Source organism: Columba livia, chromosome 2 (assembly GCF_036013475.1).
Source record: "Columba livia isolate bColLiv1 breed racing homer chromosome 2, bColLiv1.pat.W.v2, whole genome shotgun sequence".
NCBI lineage: Eukaryota > Metazoa > Chordata > Aves > Columbiformes > Columbidae > Columba > Columba livia.
The window spans coordinates 16,808,834-16,826,486 of record NC_088603.1 but is presented as its reverse complement, the minus strand read 5'-3'; the positions used below and the strand labels follow the sequence as shown (position 1 = coordinate 16,826,486).

Below are 17,653 nucleotides of genomic sequence, written 5' to 3'. Positions count from 1 at the left end.
GATCCAAGACATTTTACCTGAAGTCCTAGTGGCATTTCAGCACATAAGGCTGATGTGACAGCCAGTGTCAATAGTGTCTCTCTGTATCTGAGGTACAAGCACTGGTATTGACTACAGCAAACTTCCTGGGTATGTGTCAGCTAAGCTGAAAACCTGACTTAGCTATGCATGTATGTTCTTGCAGTAGAGGAAGGGGAGAGAAGGAGAAGGTGAATCTGACTTTTGAAAGGGTAGTGTTTCAGTAATGTCTGCCTTGTAAGTAGAGTGATAAAGTCTGGTAGGGAAAAGGCTGATAGATTTACTTCTGCAGTGATGTGGAACAGTGTCTAGTAGACACCCTGACTCATCAGCTGTTTCTGATGGCAATTAAGGGCTGATTTAGCAGGCTGTAGACTGTAGCTTGCCTTAACTGTTGATCCCTGGGTCAACAGGGTCAGAACACCAGAGGTATGCTGCATCAGAATAGGTGCACACAGCATTTTGCACCACATCTTTGCCAAGGAATGATACAGAGGAGGTGCAGGGGGTGCTAGTGTTAGCACACACACACATTCCCTCCTCTCTGCTGCGTCCTTTGACAGCCTGGATGGGTTCTCTTCCTGGCCGTAAGAAGTCACACCACACTTGTTTATGTAGCAGTTGCGGCTCTAGTGTGGTTTGCAAATAACACTGATAACTGTGTACGTATGTATATATATAGGGATTACTTAATCTGTCATGCCTCCTGTTAGTTCACTACTATTTTGTGAACTGACTGATGTCTGCTAGCAGATACCACCACCAAACAATTCAGAGGGTGAGAAGAAAAGTATGTACAATTAAAACTACAAGGGAAAATTAGTGAAGTAGAAAGTGATTAACCATGCAGGAATATCATGAGGGCATACAGCCATTTTCACTCCAACCATAAGTCACTAGGATTCTTGGGATTTTCTTAATGGAAGGAAGAGGGGGAAAGTAAGAAATGTTTCTCTTTAGACCTTGTAAGCAATGCAAGCGGTAATTCTGTACTATCTGCTTTTGAAACAGATTATTATGGTGTGTAAGCTTGACATCACTTAAACAAAATGCAATTTTGCCCAGTTTATATGAGATCTTGGAAGCTGCTGGGATGCAGAGTGGATTTTAAGTTAGACTGGAAGAACCTGGAGGGGAGGGCTCCTTGGTGTGTACCCCCATGTGCCTAGTGCACTTTTGACAACACAAGCTTAATAAACTAGGAAAACAAGAGGGAAATGCTTGTTTCCTGAAAAAAAGCTGGTTTAAACCTCTTTGACTGTTCTTCCTTATTCTAAAGCACTTTAGCAAGTTTCTGTGAGTTTCTGAAACTTAGTAGCTTATAAACTGTATAATCTTTTGTTGTCTCAGTTTCAGAATTAAGAAAACTGTTTGAACCAAACAACCAAGATTTTTTGGAAATGAAAAGGTAAAAATAAAAAAAGTCTTTGGCCTGTAAAACAAAACACACAGGTTGTTTTGTTACCTCCTCTTAGAAACTCTCCCCTCTAATCTTCAAAGATGCTCGATTTCACATTTTTCACCTTTTTATTTTCTTTTCTTTTTTTTTTTTTTTTGTTTCCCAGAAAAGAGAGAATAGCTAGACGCTTAGAGGGAATTGAAAATGACGCACAACCTATGCTTCTCCAAAACTGTCCAGGATCGGTCACACACCGTTTACTAGAGGAAGATACACCGAGATATATGCGTGCAACTGATCCATACAGTCCCCACTTAGGTAAGTAGTATGTATCAGTCAACCTTGCACTGCTGTGTTACTTTGTGTTTGCTGGCCTATCATTTGTGCAGTACATGGAGAGGACTTTTATAGAAAAGCTGTGGTCAAGGTTTTTTTAACTTGCCTTTTAAATTCTCTAGTTGTTGTATTTGAAAAAGGTTTATTATGCGTATTGTTTTAGAAGAACAAGAATTTGATAACCATTCTGAACGAATTATAACTTATACACATTTCTTACTCATTCGTATGTGCTTTTGGAGACACAAGTGCAAAAATGTAATGTATGGTAAGTGTACAGTCCCTAGTACACTTTGTTTTGTAAGAAAATGGGAAGCTTTTAGTTCACTGGATGCAAATGCTGGGTAGGGTCCTTTGGTTTTGGGGATGGACTTGCTCATTCTTGTACTTTTGACAGGAAGATCAAATGAAGAGGAGGAAACTTCAGATTCTTCTGTAGAAAAACAACCCAGATCATCCAGATACCGAGCAGAAATCACAGGAGGTAATACAGAGTCCTTGTATAATACAGGAAACATGGATGTCCAGGAACTAGAGTCAAAAGCAGAAAGAATAGCTAGGTACAAGGCAGAGAGGCGGCGCCAGCTGGCAGAAAAATACGGATTATCTCTTGATTCTGATTTGGATTCTGACTACTCATCCAGATATACACGGGCAAGGAAAGATCCCGACAGTGTGGAAAGAAAGGGAGTGAAAAGTGAAAGGCAAGACGATGAAAACAAGGACTGTGGCTCTCTGTATTTGTCCAGGACTGAGACAAAGGAGTCAAAGAGTGTGGTTTCTGAATCCAAAGAGTACTCCAGCCATGAAAAAGATGGTGCTCCAGGTAAAGAAGACCTTTCAATTGAAAAGAGTGATAGAAAAGCAGATGACAACAGTGCCATTAGACAGGTTTCTGACCCTTCAGCAGCCATGGATAGTTCTGTCTCCCTTTCACTTTCTGGACGAGAATCTTCCTCCCATAATGAAGTGCCAATATCACCAAAGCAAACCCGCAGAGAGTCCCGTTCTTCACCGAAGCGGGCAGCCTCACCAATCCATTTGCAGAATGACCAGCCCTTGCATAGTAACATCAGACAAAGGTAAGCATGATTTTTAATTGTTTTTTTATACAGTAGATTCCTTATTCACCTTCTGCAGCAGCATCTACAGTATTTGTGAGAATGTATTTATTACCCTTAAGAATATATTTAGTGGCTTTGAATGTCTCAGGCTGGATTGATTTGGTTTATTGAATCACAGTGTGTTTCTGATACAGGGAAGTGGGTATCTATTTCTATGATTAGGTATGCCCTTGGATTCACTTCATATTTGTAGAATTTAGGCTAAAATTAGGCCCTTTGGGAAGGGAGTACAATAACTGATGTTAATATATTTACACAAAGTAGAAATTGAAGCAGTTATGGTTCTAAATCTGTTTTGTTTTGTTTTGTTTTTTTCATAATTTGTTAGGGCAAGCCTTTAACTTTTTCCTCTGTATCCTGTAATTGCTTGGGTTCAGGCTTCCAAGTAAAGATTTGGGTAGCTTAATGACAGCTTCTGCCAAAATAGAACAAGTCTCAGAGTTAAAAGCTGAAAAGCATCTTGGGTCAGTTCAAATAATAGTTCATTTATTTTCCTGCTGTGAAAGGGTAAAAACCCGTTTGAACTGTGATAGTTAATCTTTCAGATAATATCAGGGTATGTGTGTGAAGGGGCAGAGGAGAGAGCTTAAATTTTGTGCTGAATTTGGAAAACGTAGCCTCCCTCATGGTGTGCTGAATTATTTCAGATTTGACAAATTTACTCCAGAGATAGGGTAACCAGATCCTTCCAGAAGGAAAAAAAAAATAGTTTTCCCTAGTTTCATATTGTAATTTCACACTGCAGTGCAAAACCAGACCGTCAAACTTTATGGTACTGAAAACAACACATGACTAAGAATTTTTTTAAACTCCGATTTTTCTCCAAGTGTGTTTATTTAATTTCTAGGTAGGTGGATAAATGGAAAATAATAACTGTAAAATGTTAAAATGTTACAGCTGAAAACTATGTAAATTGTAATGCGAACTTAATCATAAACACATCGTCACCATGCTGAGCAGTGCTGACTGTTTCTAAAAACCTGAGATGAACTGTCATAAACTGAACCATTTACACTTTTTGGTATTTTTCGCAGTAGGTTCAGAAACAAGCTACCTTGACTGGACTTCTTTATCCTTCCCATCAAAATCACAAAACTTGATTCTTATTTGTTGTGGCCTTTCTTATTAACTCACATAAACCTACCTTAACATTTGAATGAGGAACCAATCTTCCATGTCAAAGGTTAACCACCTGGTGGATTAATTAAGTCATAAATTTACAGTGCCTGTGAACTGCTCAGATGTACTTAGTTACCTTTTTTGTTTCATTATGTTGCATAGGACACAACCAGTAGTTGCCCCTGAATATTTTTTTAACAGCTTTCCATTATTCAGGTGACTTCTCATCCTGCCGACCTTTTTTTGTGTGGTTACCTGGCTATTTTTGTTGCCATTGGACTCTCTCAATTAAGCCAAAATTTTAAAGGAATATTGTCATTTCAAACAAGCCATCAGAGAGGAAAGTAAGTTGACATACGTAGGAAGTACTATCTTATATTTAGCTTATGCTTTAAGCTTACAATTCTGCCACTACATTAAGGAAAATAGTCATCGCATGGTCATCCATACAACTGAGATCAGGGTTGTACTGAAACTCCTTGAGCGGACTAGATTTATTCCAGGCTCCAAAATCCTTGTCTCTGAAGCAGTCTCAACTCAAATGCTACAAAATATTATCCCCCTATCTTCACATGGTCAATTTGAGATAAATCTCTTGACTAATCCAATTACTGATAGGAAGGGATATTGGAGCAATGAACCTTTGGCAGGTTGTTTTCTTCTTTTTTGAGGTGAAGGAAAGGACGAAGTTTTCAGCCTTAGGAAATCAAAGAGAATAGCCCATCAAACTGTATAGCCAAGAATGTGGCTGCTGCAGTGCTAAAACAACTTTTATTTTCTTTACTCTCATAAAGCAATCCCAGTCCCTGTTTCTGTGAGAGGAAACCAATGAAACACTGAACTATTAAATTCCTTCTAGGCTCTTCCAACTCAGGAGAAGCTGAACTGCACAAAGCAGTTGCTCTGGTGAAACAACATCCTGGCTATAGAGAGACACCTGAATCTGCTCATTCACAGATTAGCCTTTCGTGTGGAGAAATCAGGTCTCCTGGTAGCTGGCAAACGTGTGTTTTTTCTAAAGCAGCTCCATAAACCAGTTACAAGTTCAGACTCAGCAGGCTGAAGGCATTATCAAACATTCACAAATTCCAGCTGTTTCTTTAAAGCCACCACTTCTGGCACTACCTACTTTTTTATAATAGAAGATGCTGTAAAATTTGGGCAGAAGTGAAATATTTAAGGAAACTGGTTTTAATCAGAGCATACTTTTTAATTTTTTGATAGTTATATATCCCTGTGGGATCTAATGCTATGTGAAACACTAAGGGATCAGCTGTGCTTGGCAAGCACTGGAGGCAGGTGTCTTCTGCAAGGTCTTAATTTTCTTGAGACTTAGTTGTTGTTCATTTCCAGATAATAAAATGGATAACATCCATTTTCAGGTGGGTTCTGATGTTAGGACAGTTGCAGAGTGTAAGCTCCATCCTATTTGTGTTATGATCATTTTTACTTCTCTGCTTTGCAGTAGTGCCTTACTAACAAACGAGATTGAGGCAAAAGCAACAGGAATAAGTCATAACTTAATACAAATTGCTGGCTGCATTATCGTGAATTTCAGATTATTTCTGGATGAGGTTTGTGTCAGTATTTGTGCGAAGACAGGTTTTTCACAATTACTGTCTGATCCTAGAGAAGGAAATCATTTGAACCCACCAAGATGTGGTATAGCTCTTAGAGCAGCCAAGAGTTTAAATGTAGGATTTGATCTCATTTGGATATGTGTGTAGGCAATAGGTGGTATTTTAAAGGCCAAGTTGTGAAGAACCTGTTCTTCATTTTAATATCCCTGACAACTTCCAGTGTGTACTCACTACTGTGACATTCAGAGATTTAAGAATAACCTCTCTGAAACTCTTGTCCCTGTTTCTGAATGGTAAAGAAGTCATTGCCTGTTTCCATGCAGTCTGAAGTTACTGTGTGGTAGTCTCCTATAAAGCATTTGCACAAGCAATATAAGGGCTAATGCAGCTTAAGTGGCTGCTGGCTTGAAGTCAGTTCCACATTACATAGGTTGCAAAATCGTTTTTGTTAAATTTAAATTTGCTGAGTTCAAATTGGAAAATAAATGCAGCTTGCTTTGGAATACATATGAAAGCTTTGTGCGTTCAGTCCTAAGAAGATTTAATAATTAATCCTAGTATTCATCACTGAGAGGACAACAAGGTGCTGTGAAGGTATCATTTGACATCGTCTGCATTCGCATGCTGAAGTAGCTGATTAACTCAAATTCAAAACATGGCTTACATTCTTCTGACTGCTCTCTTCAAAGGATGAATGATCAAGTACAAATAATTGCAATTTGGGCCATGCCCATTATAAACATGTGCCAAAGTACACATTGAGAGACGAGAAGGAAGTTTGCTTCAAAGCAATTCCAGCTACCGTGTCAGCTCTTGTGAAAGGTTTTTAGCTCCTATTTGGTCAGTTCCTTTAGGAATTCAAAATGTGGAAAAACGAAAGGTGTTTTAACAGTTGGTGTTTGACTTTGTTCTAAGCTTGATTTGCATAAGGTGACAACTGTAGGTGAGTTCTCAAATTTAAACTTATTTGCAGTAGATCCACTGTTATCTTAAGAGCAGTTGTTGATTTGACTGTTTTCAACTATTTCTGTTAGAAGACTAGCTAAGAAAAATTGAAGTAGATGACCTGGAGCTTAATTTGGGATTTTCATCCCCAATAGCTCTACTGCAATGTGAAGAGCTCTCTCAGATGTACATATAGGTAATGGAAAGCAACCTGGCTGCTTGTCACCTCCGGGGCAGTTGTAAATGTTAGCGTGGCTGGACAGTCTGTGCTTGCAAGGTTAAAAGTATTTGATGTGATCTACTGTTGCTGAGGGACTGTAGATGAAGGCAGGCATTAAGAAAGCATTTGAGAAACTGTACATTGATGGTCTGCAAATACCTTTTCCTTCAGCGCTTTTAAAAGTTTGCAGTGCTCTTGTTTCTTTTTATGCTTTCATCCCCAAAATGGAAACAGAATAAAGTCAAAACAAGATCAAATTGAGGGATTACTTTGTTTTTTGAGCTTTTCCTTTCCCTGTCACAGAGTGGCACAGCATGTTTTATTTGAGCTAACTGGGTTTGCATTTCTGAAGCTTTTGTGATACAGGGATACAAGAGGATCCTGAGAATTTCTTAGGAAGTATGATTATAGCCACCTGAATTTCTAACTTTGTTAAATTCATATTACTACTTTGTTTTGGACCCAGCAGTCTTTACCACTTTAAACTACAAATTAAAGGAATGTTTTTAGCAACTTTTCCAGGTGTCCTTACATAAACCCTGCAATTGCAAATAGAAAAAAAATGTAGTTGCTTCCACTTCAAATTCTGGACAATGCACACTTGGTGAAGTTGTCTTTGAAGAATATTTAACATTCAGAGCACTCTTTAGATGTTTATGGAATTAATATGATAGCTTGTTTCACAGTTTATCACCTTTCAATTTAACTGATGTGCTGTACTTTTCTTTTCATGACCAGTCATTTGTAATTGAGTAATTAGAAAACAAAAGGCGAGTTGGGGAGGGAAGATTGGGTGAAGCAATGGGAGCATGTGTCGAGATCTCAAAAAGTTACCTGAAGTTCTGTTTTCTGTAGTAGTGCAGGGAAAGCAAAACCTGAATGGTTTCTTCAGAAAGATTCAGAAGGGGACACACCTTCACTTATCAGCTGGCCCTCCAGGTATCATAAAATGTAGCTGTGTGGCTAACAATCAGACTACAAACCTCCCCTCTTTCCCTTTACTCTGTCTTCATTTAACACTTGCCTTTAATTTTCTTCTAACAGCAGCAAGTTAGGAAGTGTTGTTTCTTGCAGATAAACAGCTGTTGAAGCTTTTCTGAAGCATCTGCTTTTATTATAATTTATGACCAACTGGTATTTTCATGAAGAAATACAAATGCCTTTAGCTTCTTCCACAGCTACTTTCATTCTGGCTTCCACTGTTTTTTATAATTTCTTATTTTATCCTACTTTGTACTCTGCAAACCAGCAGATTTTCACACCATCCACCTTAGAATTCCCTACAATTAATTCCTTGAATTCCAAAGGAGATGGTATAAGAGGGGAAAAATAAATATATATATATATATATATATATATATATATATATATATATAAAAAAGTAAAGCAAGATCTTGATCTGAGCTACAAGCAGCTGCTTTCTCCCAGTTTGGTAACATATACAGCTAGACCACCATGAGAAGCATTACAGGAAGACTCTTTTCCATGTTCCCGATTAAAGTAATTATTATAACCCAGTACTAACATCAATGTGGGTGTTCTGGAGAATGCTTGGTACGTGTAGTTTAAAGAATCGCTTTTTCAGACTGAACACACTTTCTGTGCTTAAGTAACTTAGAGATGTTTCCCTGCTAAGTGCATCAACCCTCAGACATAAGAAACACCAAAGTATTAGAAGGGTTGGTGTTTCAGAAAACTTTGGATATCCTGAATTATTCTCTCAGATATTCATTTGCCTTTTTTTCTAAATCTCGCTTTTTAAAATAATGTAAACTCCAGAAAGTCTGTTGGTAACAAGCCTGGAATTGCACATACTTTGAGCTGGATTACTTATTTTCAAATAAAGAGCGAGTCTCCTACTGTGCTTGAGTTTCTCTCCTTCCTCAGAATCAAAATAATTTTTATACCCATTTGGGAGGGGAGGAGGCACAGAGCTTTGGTTCTTAATGTTCTGTATGCAATGTTTACAAACAATTGCCCCGTAAGCTGTCCGAACACTCAGCGTGGCTGTAAAACTGCTGCAGATTTATGTGCAGTTGTAGTCCTAGAGCAAAGGCTGCCTGGGGCTGTGCCTGCCTGCCCTCAGCGGGGCTGTCTAAAGGTAGAACACAACTCTGGTTTGCATGGATGTCACACCGGTCTAGACGTGTTTCCAGAAAATACACTGAAGTAAGGTAACTTTGGGGAACATTCCTGTAAGTTTTGCATGTATGTAATGAAACATTTTAAAACAGAATGCCTGTTTTTGTTTTGTTTTGTTCCCCCCCACCCCTCTTTTTATAAAAAAATAATTCTCTTCTTCCCAGCAAGCCCTCTGAAGAGCAACAGCCATACCATAGTTTCATTTTGGGCTTCAACATTATTTTTTCTCATTTACTGAAACAGGTTACAGTACATGTAACATTTTAGATGTCTTATATGATACGCAAAAGCACAAGTAAAAAAGTCTCTGGCAAAACATTTGAAAGGATAGATAGAGATAACGTGTCTTTTCATCCTTTTCCCCACTGCAACAGCATCTTTATATGACATGAGCTGCCCAGTGTTCAGACACCTTTGAAAATCTGACTATATACACAATTGCTGGTGGAATTTGCAATTTCAGGCTGAACCCAACACTTTGATAATATAAAAAGCAGTTTCGATCATCTTGTTTGTTTGAGACTATTGGTATGTGCTGTTTGACAAACACAGTTGTGACCTCATGGGAACAAGCTGTATGTTTTCAGAGCTTGCTCAGTTACCTTCTCAGGATTCGTGCATGTTCCAGGGCCTGTAAGTCAGCTGAATGTTTTTAAGCAATGTTACAGCTGAGATTCAGGAGGGAGGAACAGGTTGCATCATAAGTTTGCTTTCTTTCATGCTTTTGCTTTTTATTTTAGTATGATATTGCTGTCTATACCCACAGTAGGTGACTGTGTTCCTTCCCAGATTGGGTATTGCTGTTCACAGGTTTAATCCTTTTTCTTTCTTAAAGAGTAAAAGTTAGAGAAAAACTGGTGAAAGAGGAAAGTGCTCGTGGAAGCCCTGAACTTGCCACAGACACAGTATCTCAGAGAAAATCCCATCCAGTGCCAGCCCACTACATGCCTCTTCAGACAGAAACGTCTGCCTTTGATAGGGTTATAAATCAGCCCGTCAGTTCAGTCCGCCAACCAATACATGGCTATATTCAGCCTGCTGGCATTGCTCACACAGCTCAGCTGATGGCAACAGAAGAACAAGCAAACATCTCTGTTGGCAACCACCTCCCCCCAGACACCGTTAGCCTCTTGACAAAATCGTCAGCTGCCACCACATCAGAGAGTGAAAAGAAAGAGGCACTTGGTTATGGAGCAAAGCCTGATGAAGATTCCTTGGAGGGCGAGCAGGCTTCCAAAGGCAGAAGACCAATTTTGCCATCTGAGATCCGCAAGCAGGGGAAGAACCATGAAGGCCACTTTGGAGGAGGAGACCTGGATACCGCGGTGGGGAGTTCCTCTTTCGCAAGCAAGCTGAAAGCTAACTCCGAAGTTCAGAGAGAGCTGGAGAGCAGCAAGAGGCAGGCTCCTGAGCAGCAGTTCAAGACCCCTGAGAACGTAGAAAGGAGTGAAGCTGTCATGTACATACAGAGTGGGTCTGTATCACAGCCGGCCAAGGGCAAAGCTCCTGTTTGGAAAGTGTCGACAGCAAAGCATAAAGTCCTGACTCGCTCAATGTCTGACTATACTGTGGCTACTAAGTTAGAAGGTTTTAAAAGTAAGGAGAGCATGGAAGCAGATGCACCCAACGGTGAGATTGGCACAGTTGACACAAAAGTCTCTGTTGCCCAGCTCCGTAATGTCTTTCTGGAGACTGCTAATGCCAACAAGAAAACGGACCTGTAGGTGACATTTCAGACATATTTTCGTGTGAAACTTGCACGTCCTTGGCAAAAATTACACACACTCAACATCAGTTGTGTTCGGCACTTAAAGCACACAGCTTAGCTCTCACCAGTGTGCACTGGAGGCTGAGATGGTTTGAATCCTGCTTCTGTGCTTCTGCTCGCTAGTGCAAGTTGTGGTGTGGGGTGGCTGGAATGTGTATGTCTGCGCATGTTACTGGAGGAGCATGCAGAGTGGTCTCTGGTGAATTGTTGAGATGCTTACATCTATGCTTTACTTCTCTCTTCTATTTTATTTTCTTTATGCTTTCTATCATGTGGCTTAAAAGTGAATCTCGGTTTGAGATGTCAACGGCAGGTAGCGCTTTGTCTGCCAATGGTGACCGTGAAAGAGGGACACGAAAGCCAAGGCGCTATTTTTCTCCTGGTGAAAATAGAAAGACTTCTGAGAGATTTAAAACCCAACCTATAACATCAGCAGAACGAAAGGAGACAGATAGGTAGGCACGTGCTTAGCTCTGTGTAGCATTCTGGTGCAGGTGGACATGAAACAGCTTGTGAAGAGACTTTGTTCATTTATTAACATAAATATTTTGCAAGGTTATTGTTTCTCTTTAAAAACAAGCGTTTATTATAGCTTCTTGTAAAATAAAAACTAAAACAGTACTAATTTGTTGTAAATCAATTGTTGTAAACCAATTTGTTGTAAATCCCCCCCATGTAAAATGATGAACAGTGAATCAACAAAAGGTATTATAGTTGACTGGTTCTATCTAATGATAAATGCTTTTATCTGGTTTTGTATAAACAGTTTCCTTTCCATCTACTCTGCCTTATCATTTACATTTTTTTTTCTAAACAACCAAAGCTACATATTTTATGTTAAAAGAGCTGGCAGCAAATCTTAGGCTTTTAACTTCTGCAAGATGAATTGGAAATGCTTTTCCTTTACTGTATTTAAATTTGGCTGCGTTTGCTTGCCTTTCTGCCTTATTGAAGGATGTCAGAGTAGAAACTGTTGAAACTTGAAAAATAGATGAAGTTTCCCCATTCTTAAGACTTTCGAGGTCCGGCTACTTCAGATGCAGTGTGAATTTAATTTTTGATATCTTGTTTCCAACTAATTTCTTTCTGTTTGATAATTTTTCACTAGGTCGATTTTGAGTGTAGAAATACCAACTGCTGAAGGTATGTTACTAAACTACTTTCTAAGGAAGAAATGGGACCAAGTGTGTTTTATTTTGTTTTAACTGAAAAGCTATTTGATAAAGCAAACAAAATCCAACTGAAAATACCTATCTTTACCTGTAATGTGTTGAAGTACCACTTTTCCATGAGCCATGTCTACTACAGATTTGATTTCAAATTCATTTATTTGAAAATGTCTGAGTGTGGATACCTAACTCCATATGGGAGGCAAAGGGGGGAATGGCTTGACATTTTTCAACATAGATTGGTTTTGGTTTTGTTTAGTTTTGGTTGGTTGGGGTTTGTCTTTGTTGTTGTTTGGTTTTTTGTTTGTTTGTTTGTTTTGTTTTGTTTTGGTGGTGGTGTATTTTCTTTTTCTGATTTATACAATACATAAGCTACTTGGTGGAAAAAAATACACATTTTAGTGGGTGATCTAGGACTAATAACTAAAAAAGCCTTTACTATAGTGTGGAACTGATGTTGGTAACATTTTGTAGCTAAGGAAGTCGCAAGATGCTGGTTATTAAATTATATAGTTCAGCCTGCCATCTTGCTTCTCTTTCCCTCTTGTCAAGTCTGGCACAAATTAAGTAGGTAATCTCACAAGTACCTAAATTTAGATTTAATGCCTTATGCTATTTAAAAGCTGGATATTCTCTGCAGCTTTGAGATGGCGGCTCTTGGATCATGAGGATGCTGATTTCAGCTCCTAAGCTGAGCCTCTGAAAAATGGGGCCAGAAGGTGGCAATCAGAATGATGAGCTTCCAGGAGAGACCATCTTGTATGGTCAACTAGTAGAAAATAGATGTTCTATACAGCAGGATGAATACCGAGCTTTGAAACGGTCTTTTGGTCTAATTATTTTCTTAGCCTATGTGTTATCTAGTATAATAAGTTTGATTTTTCATGAAAGGTTGTTTGCATAACTTGAAAGCATATGAACTGTCCAGAAGACAAGTCTTTTGTTTTCAAATCCTCTTAAGAATTTTCCTCTGATGCAATACATGTAAATACAAGTGAAGTTTACACAGTTGGCTTCATGGTAAGTCTTTTGTTAAAAGGGAGTAACACCCATCTTATTTGCTGGTGATGCTTCTTGTCTTAGTAAAACATAATTTTTGAAGAGTTCAGAAATCATTTAGTCAAAAAAAACCCAAACCTTGCACTTAAGCTTAATTTGTTACGTTCAGCCTCCGTTTTTTTCCTTTGTGTAGATGAAGAAAAATTGGATGACCGAGCCAAACTAAGCGTAGCTGCAAAGAGGCTGCTTTTTAGAGTAAGTATTACGTTTTCTTAATAGAAAGTTGAGTGAAACATTTCATATACAAGATGCTGAAGAACCCAAAGTGCATTAGAATGAAATGTAATGCAGTTAACTAAGTCCAAGCTACATAACTTTTTCTTTTTACTTTCTGTTATCTGCCTATACAGGTGACCTGTTGCTGTAAGACCTTCTTTAAGGAGGTCATTTGGAGAGATGTGTAGTTAGTTTTAATTCCATTATACCTACTGTGCTATTACACCTAGCTTCTACTTCAAAGATGGCTATTTGCAAAATTTACTACTTTGCATTCAAGAAAACTAAAAAGAAAGTAGTGGTTTAGAACTTTTCTTCCATGGTTTTAATCATGCCATATATCCTCCTAGGAAATGGAAAAATCATTTGAAATGAAAAATATTCCTAAGCCACCTACAAGAAGTTCAGCAGTAGAGAGAAGACTGCGGCGTTTGCAGGATAGATCGCACACACAACCAATTACCAGTGAGGAAGTGGTCATTGCAGCTACGTAAGTCTTGTACATGTGTTGGCTCTAACTTTGGTTCCAGCTTTTAAATCTGGGAATAAGTTCCATATATGTGGTGTTTACAACTTTGTAGCATGGAAAACATTTATTGTTAAGAGCCAACTTCCTTGAGAACCACGGGGGAAGCTATATTGAAATTCACTTTGAGAAGTAGAGGGACTAGTAAAGCATAACTTGTATGAACTGTAATTTGATAGAAGGCTTGTGAACCTGTAGATTAGGTAAATGGGGTTAGTCACAGCGTTGGTTTGTAACTCAAATGAAAAAGATACTTTGCGCTGAGGGAAATCTGCACCATTTCTTATGGAATGTATTTGTGTTGGGAAAAACCTTTTGCACTCTTAAATCCCAAACGTACTTTTTGGAAATGCATTTCTTTCACTCTCGTCATACATCATGAAATTTTCCGGAAAAAAGGGAAGTAATTTGGGGGGAAAAATTAAACAAAGGTGAATGGGTGTTCATCTGATGATCTACTAAAATATAGCTTATGTTATGGGTAACAAGTAACTTTGAGACAATTTGTTTGTTCCTCTAGGTGTTTAGTTCATTGAAAGTGTTTGAGGCTATTTTGCAAAGGTCACAGCAGATAACTCAGTTAATTAAAAATCATTGCTGTTTGTTTTTTTTCTGTTTTGTTTTGGTTTTGGTCTTTTCTGTAGTTAACACTTCATGTATTGCTTTTCTTAATGCTTTTTTCTTCTCTCTCCCTGTGAATTTTCCCTCCTTGGCAATTCTTTAAAGTGAATCTACCCCTGCTTCACGTTCTGTGAATAGCCACACAGTAGTGACAAGAGTACCTAGTCCCTCTGTAGTTAAGAGCACTGTACAACCTACCAGGTACTGGGGGGGATAAACATGCATGTTACAGGGAACACAAGATTCCTCAATAGCAGATGCGTCTTTAAAGTCTTGAATGCCCTTTCAATGTGTCAAGCCAAGAATATTTAAAACATTCGTCAACTTCATTTATGTTTGCATGATAAAACACTGCAGCTTTTTTTTTGTCAAGCATCTGTTTTCAGGACCTTTCTAACCACACTTACCCGTTCTAGAAGCACATTCTTCTCTGTGAAATAAAGTAATTGCATGTGAGCAAACCTAGCAGAACCCTCTTTGCTTTTGTACTTTTTTTTTTTAATACAGTAATGTCATCTTGAGATGAAAATAGCGAAGCTGGGTGCTTGATTTCACAAGCAGTACATATGCTCTTTGTCTGTCTCTACATACATTTTTTTTTAGCTTCCAAAATTAAAGGAAAGATAAGAAATTGCACCACCTATAGGTAAAGTTGCAGAATGCTGTTTGCCTGTTGTGAATGACAGAATTTTAGCAGAGCCACGACAGATTTAAAACAAACAAACAAACATACAAATTCCATGAATGTGGTTGAATCTAGCTATGTTGTTGTAGAGACAAATGCAGTTACAGCTTTTATGAATGAATATGGCTACCTTCAGCATTGGTCAATCAATCTTCAAAATTAATGGAGTATATTTCAAAACTATTTGTTGTTCTTGAGTTACTCCAGATAAAAGAAAAGACAGTCTGAATTCTGTTCCACTTCTAATTATAAGAGGTATTCCAATTTATGCTAACCTAAAACCAACACTATCTTGAAGTTTAAATCCATCTTTAAAATGTTTTTATCATTTCTGCTACACAAATGCTTTCTAATAAAATTGAATTCTATGTAAATTGCACTGTAGGACCCATGTTTGTTCTACAGGAGGCATCTTAAATGTCTCTCCATAGCTCTGGATTCTGTGTGAAGAGATTGGTCTGAAAAGTTTCTCTTCAGTCTTGAATTCCCCTTTTAAAAAAATTGTTGCATCCAAATCAAATGAAATTGTGAATGAAAATTTAACTTGTTTTCAATTCTTCAGCTGTTGAATTAGAATTCGTCATGCCAATGTTGAACCACTGCATAACCACTTAGGCTGCTATATTACATTGGCTATTGTGCTTCACGTGCAGTTCTTCTGCTTCTATCAGGTTGAGATTTTAAAACTTCATGATGGCTCCTTTAAAACTCATTTCCAGTTCTCTTTCTTCAGCTTGCAGGCATCAGCACACCAAAAAATTTTAGCGAAAGAGGAGATAAGAGCAGCCAAAGAGGCGGTGGGGCAAGATCAGTCGGATGAACCAGATTCTTCCACCTTAAGTTTGGCAGAAAAAATGGCTTTGTTTAACAGACTGTCTCAACCAGTGTCCAGGGCCATCTCCACAAGGAGTCGAGGAGATATTAGGCACAGGAGAATGAATGCTCGTTACCAAACTCAGCCAGTCACTCTTGGGGAAGTTGAGCAGGTAAGTACAATCTTAGCTCTTTTTCATTTATTTCTTTTTATTGGAGAAAACAGCTTCAGTGTAAGATGCCATAACAGCTGGCCTTCTCTTTGCTCTGAGCTGCACACTGCGGTCATGACATATTCACAGGAAAAAACTTGTCAGGAAGCTGTCTTCTGACATTGAGGAACAACATCCTCTAAAATGTTCAACTTCATTGGTGTGTTTTTCTTTTTTAAGTAATTCAGGAGTATATCATCGTCCTGACTGGTGCATGCTGTACCTTCCACAGTGTCTATCTTTTCCGGTAGAATATTACATGTCTTCTAAAAGTAAATTCCTGACCAAAGGGGTAAAACCTGTGACATATATCATTGTGCTTTTAGGGAATCTTGGAGCTTTGTCATGTGCAACGTTCAGACTCTTTCCTGAAAGCACTATGTATTTCCATTTTCAGTCAGGACATATTCTGTCTTTTCCTCTGGGAGGGGGCATTGATTTTTATTTTTTTTTTTTTTTTTCCCTAAAAGCAGAATACTTTTTAAATTCAGAAAGCCATGATCAAAATGAAATTATTTAATATGTGCAGTGGAATTGGGCTTCCTGTTCTGGAATCCTTCATATAATTGGAACTGCAAAGGAATGCCTTTTTAGTGAAGTCTGAGCATAAAATGGGCCAGCAGTGGTCTTTCAGAGCTGATGTTCACAATAGCAGAAGCATCAGTCCCTTAGTATTACAGCTTTAAAAGTAATCACTTTAACAGTGAAGCACAACTGCTATACATGTATTTCTAGGGATTTGTATCAATCTCTCTTTTTGTATGCTTCACTTACGATTATACATTTTCCATATTATAATAATAGAATAATGAGAAGGCAGGATTCCCTTAACTGTATTGATGCAAAACTGTGCAGATATATAATTGTACTTTATGCCTACTTTGCTTAGCCATGAAGTGGTAGTAAATATTTGGCAAATTTATTTTAGCAAGATTTCAACACTTCACATAGTCCTCTTTCCATTCATTTTCCACATGCCAACCACTGTCACAGCCTGGCCTCTTAAATGGTTGTGTCACTAACTTGTTTGGGGGCCAGAAAGGTGATCCACAGAAGTGGGCTGAAGCAGGTAGGGAAGAAGCCAGTGACAGTCACATTGGTTTGTCAGACTTTTACAGAACAAACTTACTCTTCAAGCAGGGAAATGCAGAGTAAAGACATTTTGTGATTTCTTTTGCAAGGTTCAGAAAGAGATCAGAGTTGACTCTGAACCACGTTCAATGGGAGTGTGTTTTCAAAAAGCCTTTCTATAGTAAACTGTTCATTTGGAGTGTTGGGATGGTTTGAGATGCAGTTACAGTTTTCCTAGGAAGAAACAAAAGAAAGGTATCAAAATAGATAACTACAGGTGTTGTTACCAAAATACATAATTGTAAACATCTTGTAATTAAAGCTGAAATTCCTTTCTGATCTCTTCTAATTTTCTAATTCTGATAGATGCAATGGAAAAAGAGTAATCTGGTAACTATTTTCTTAATCTTTCTTTGGAATCTTTGAACTAGCATAGTAGTCTTAGCTCTGCTTTTCGATTTGTTTAATGAGTGACTCTGATGTCCACGCTTTATGGGATTTGCATGTGCATTTTAAGTTTTCAGTTGATTTCCTCCTACTGGTGTGATTTTGTCCATTCCTTTTGCATGCAGTTCACTAACCCTGCAGTTTAAGAAAACAACAAAAAAAAGCCAAACAAAAAACCCCTTG

The 17,653-nt window shown here is 38.2% G+C and overlaps 1 protein-coding gene across 50 annotated transcripts in view; it reads left to right on the top strand.

The window, feature by feature from the left end:
• Nucleotides 1-17,653, top strand: part of SVIL (supervillin) — a 140,012-nt gene that overhangs the window by 80,367 nt on the left and 41,992 nt on the right. For 13 of the 50 annotated variants that reach the window (XM_065050616.1, XM_065050617.1, XM_065050608.1 and 10 more), the window contains 12 exons: nucleotides 1,369-1,426; nucleotides 1,584-1,735; nucleotides 2,151-2,835; nucleotides 7,597-7,680; nucleotides 9,719-10,603; nucleotides 10,936-11,106; nucleotides 11,760-11,794; nucleotides 13,013-13,074; nucleotides 13,446-13,585; nucleotides 14,348-14,443; nucleotides 15,661-15,913; nucleotides 17,390-17,413. In XM_065050616.1, the coding sequence (XP_064906688.1) occupies nucleotides 1,419-1,426; nucleotides 1,584-1,735; nucleotides 2,151-2,835; nucleotides 7,597-7,680; nucleotides 9,719-10,603; nucleotides 10,936-11,106; nucleotides 11,760-11,794; nucleotides 13,013-13,074; nucleotides 13,446-13,585; nucleotides 14,348-14,443; nucleotides 15,661-15,913; nucleotides 17,390-17,413 (2,595 nt within the window). In that variant the 5' untranslated portion in view covers nucleotides 1,369-1,418. The remainder of the gene's footprint in view (nucleotides 1-1,368; nucleotides 1,427-1,583; nucleotides 1,736-2,150; nucleotides 2,836-7,596; nucleotides 7,681-9,718; nucleotides 10,604-10,935; nucleotides 11,107-11,759; nucleotides 11,795-13,012; nucleotides 13,075-13,445; nucleotides 13,586-14,347; nucleotides 14,444-15,660; nucleotides 15,914-17,389; nucleotides 17,414-17,653) is intronic. The other 37 variants (XM_065050650.1, XM_065050649.1, XM_065050647.1 and 34 more) reach the window with 18 other exon arrangements.